The 3796-nt window shown below is 54.8% G+C and overlaps 1 protein-coding gene across 1 annotated transcript in view; it reads right to left on the reverse strand.

Moving 5' to 3' along the window:
* Positions 1-3659, reverse strand: part of PES1 (pescadillo ribosomal biogenesis factor 1) — a 7225-nt gene extending 3566 nt beyond the window's left edge. The window contains exons 1-4 of the mRNA XM_009079023.1: positions 3495-3659; positions 3312-3421; positions 928-1099; positions 607-696 (exon numbers count right to left, since the gene is read on the reverse strand). Coding sequence (XP_009077271.1) covers positions 607-696; positions 928-1050 — 213 coding nt within the window. The 5' untranslated portion in view covers positions 1051-1099; positions 3312-3421; positions 3495-3659. The remainder of the gene's footprint in view (positions 1-606; positions 697-927; positions 1100-3311; positions 3422-3494) is intronic.
* Between the last annotated feature and the right edge of the window lie 137 nt (positions 3660-3796).

Genomic DNA, 3796 nt, shown 5'->3' on the forward strand with positions numbered 1-3796 from the left:
GAAAGATGTGTCTGCCTCATCCCTGAAGTGTTCCAAGCCAGGTTGGAGCACTCTGGTCTAGTGGAAGGTGTCCCTGCCCATGGCAGAAAGGTGGAACGAGATGAGCTTCAAGGTCCTTTCCAACCTAAACCAGTTTGTGAATCTATTACTCAAAGCCACAAAACCACAAAGACTCAGCCCAACTGTGCCCAGCCCTGGAAAACCTGGGAGGGAATGGAGAAGGTATTGTTGTGTCCATGATCTCCTGCCAAGGCTCAGGGGATGCACAAGGCTGTTCTGGCACAGTGACACACACAGCCACCCTCACCCTGCTGTGTGGGGGACACAGCAGGTTCCCTCTATTCAAGGCTGCAGGGTCTGACTCATCCCTTCCCTCTGTGCCACTAACAACATTCCTGCAGGTTAATCTTTATTGTCTGATAAAAGTGTATATGGATAACAGAGAAAATGAGGCAATGGGAAGACTGGTACAGGCAACCACAGGGAATCCTGGGGGTGACAGGGCTGTGTCCCCATGTGCCTCCAGAGCCAGGCCCTGTGGTGTCACCACAGGCTAGACCCTCAACCCTTCCGTAGGATCCCACTGCCCTCTGCCCTGGTACTCACGTCGTGGGCGAAGACATAGGGAGTGATCCAGGTGACACACTGCCCCAGCACCTCTGCCTGATAGTAGATACCCTTGATGGAGAGGAAGACCTGGCAGGGACAGAGAGAGGGCTCAGGGGGAGGAAAGCCATGGGGCTGCCATGACGCTCTCCTCACTCCTCCTCCTTCCCCCTGGCAGGAGATTCCTCGGGGAGCACCAGATACCCCAGCAGGATGCATTCTCCACATGCAGCTCCAGCCCAGCCACCCTGGCACCCTCCCAGTGCCCCAACCCACCCTCAGAGCAGGGTGCCCTGCTCCAGCTCCTACCCCAGCTCCCACCTTGCGCAGGGAGCGGGAGGCGATGACGTAGTTCTGGAACTCCACAGCCAGGCGCCGGCACAGCTGGATGGTCTGGACATGGCACTTCCCTGTCCTTGGGAAGGTGGAGAACAGGAAGCACATGGACAGGGCATCATCCAGGTCCCTCAGAGCGTCTATGAAGGTTGGGTACCTGTGTGCAGGTGGGAGGAGAAGGGGAATCACATCTAGCACAGGTGTCCAGCAAAAGCTGCTAAGGCTGAGGGAGACCTTGTGGGAGAAGGGAATGCGAAACGTGGAGCATCCATCTACACATCCCACTAAAGCTCAGAGAGTCATGGAATATCCTCAGCTGACCCACAAGGATCATCAGTCCAACTCCTGTCCCCGCAAAGGACACCTCAACAAGCCACCTGAAAGCATGGTCCAAGTGTTTCTTGAGCTCTGTCAGGCTTGGGGCTGTGACCACTGCCCTGGGGAACTGTTCCAGTGCCCAAACACCCTCTGGGGGAAGAACCTTTGCCTAATATCTAACCTAACACAGCTCTTGGAGTTCAGAGCTCCTCAGGAGGTGAGAAGGTGCCTGAACACCCTGGATTACAGGATGAGTCTGACCAGGTTACAGACACCCACAGGCACTGAGAATCCCAGCCTGGAGCACCAGGATGAGCATGTCCATGACCTGTGGCACAGCATGTGACACTCCTCAGTGCTGCTTTCTGCCCTAGTACAGGGAGGTCCCAGGCACCACCAGGAAAACAAAGAGAGCTGTCCAGCCTACCCCTGACACAGCTCTAGCTGTTCCTTGTCCTGTCACTGGTCACAAAGCCTCCATTGCCCTTCATGAAGAATCTGTAGACCCCAATGAGGTTTTCCCTCAGTCTCTTCTCCAGCTGAATAGACCAAGTGCCTCAGCCACTCCTCATGTGGCAACTCAAAATCCTTCATCATCTTTGTAGCCTTCTTTGGACATTCTCTAATAGCTTTAGATCTTTCTTGGTGCCCAAATCCTGTCACTGGTCACAAAGCCTCCATTGCCCTTCATGAAGAATCTGTAGACCCCAATGAGGTTTTCCCTCAGTCTCTTCTCCAGCTGAATAGACCAAGTGCCTCAGCCACTCCTCATGTGGCAACTCAAAATCCTTCATCATCTTTGTAGCCTTCTTTGGACATTCTCTAATAGCTTTAGATCTTTCTTGGTGCCCAAACCTACACACAATGCTCACAGTGAAGATGATTAGACATCATCCAGATGCTCCTGAGCTCTGTCAGGCTTGGGGCTGTGACCACTGCCCTGGGGAGCTGTTCCAGTGCCCAAACACCCTCTGGGGGAAGAACCTTTGCCTAATATCTAACCTAACACAGCTCTTGGAGTTCAGAGCTCCTCAGGAGGTGAGAAGGTGCCTGAACACCCTGGATTACAGGATGAGTCTGACCAGGTTACAGACACCCACAGGCACTGAGAATCCCAGCCTGGAGCACCAGGATGAGCATGTCCATGACCTGTGGCACAGCATGTGACACTCCTCAGTGCTGCTTTCTGCCCTAGTACAGGGAGGTCCCAGGCACCACCAGGAAAACAAAGAGAGCTGCCAGAGCATGTTCCCTCCCTCCTGTGTCCCCTCCTTGCTTCCTGCCACCAAAGCAATTGGCACGATTCACCCTTCTCCAACCACACCTCTGAGGAAAACACCAGATAGGGAGAAGAGGGGAGCTCAGTGTCCCCCTGGAGCCATCCAGGATTGCCAGGAGCTCCCTGCTCACTCATGCAGCCTTCTCTAGCCCACAAACAATAAATTCCATTACATCCCTCAGAAAAGTAGTATTGCCAAAAGGAAGGTATTCCCAAAGAAAAAGGGTCATAGAATCCTGGAATGGTTTAGGCTGGAAATGACCTTAAAGCCCATCCAGCCCCGTGCCCCGCCCCCTGCCATGGACAGGGACACCTCCCACTCAAAACAGGTGGCTCCAAGCCCCATCCAACCTGGCCTGGAATACTTCCAGGGATGGAGCAAACACAGCTGCTCTGCGCAACCTGTACCAGTGCCTCAGCACCCTCACAGGGAACAATTCCTTCCTAATATCCCATCTAGCCCTGCCCTCTGGCAGTGGGAAGCCATTTTCCCTTGTCCTGTCCCTCCAGGTCCTTGTCCCATGTCCCTCTCCAGGTCTCTTGGAGCCTCTTTAAACACTGGAAGGAGCTCTAAGGTCTCCCTGGAGCCTTCTCTTCTCCAGGTTGAACACCCACAGCTGTCCCAGCCTGGCTCCATAGCAGGTGCTTCAGCTCTCAGAACATCTTTGTGGCCTTCTCTGGACTTGCTCCAGCAGCTCCATGTCCTTTTGATGCTGGAGGGCCCAGAGCTGGAGGCAGTGCTCCAGTTGGGCTTCACCAGGCCTCATCTCACCTCTCCTTGACGATGTGGTCGAGTTTGTAGGTGGGTTTGTTCTCCTTCAGCCGATCTACAGTGCTCCACTCGCTCTTCCCATAGGCCTTCCGGAGCTTCCGCACAAACACCTGTGGGACAGAGGGATGTTGGGGCTCTGTGGGACAGGACCAGCCCCAGTGACCCCTCAGGTGGGATAATCACCTTATATTCCCGGAATTTGTTGACAATGGGCTCATGCAGCAGGAACTTGATGTCCTTGAGCAGGTAGAAGGTCCTGGGGGCAGTGGAGCCCTTGTTCACCTTCTTCTTGTGCTTGGGCTCATGGGGGTAAATCCCCTTGAGGATGCAGAGGCGCCTGGGGACAGGGACAGCGCTGGGACAGGGGGGCCACAGCCCCCCTGCGACACCCTGGGGACATGCCCTCGGGAACAGTCACCCCAGGAAACCCCCAAAGGTGGCAGCCTGAAACCCTGGGACACACAGGACCGACCAATGATGGGACA

This window comes from Acanthisitta chloris, unplaced genomic scaffold, assembly GCF_000695815.1.
Source record: "Acanthisitta chloris isolate BGI_N310 unplaced genomic scaffold, ASM69581v1 scaffold29027, whole genome shotgun sequence".
NCBI lineage: Eukaryota > Metazoa > Chordata > Aves > Passeriformes > Acanthisittidae > Acanthisitta > Acanthisitta chloris.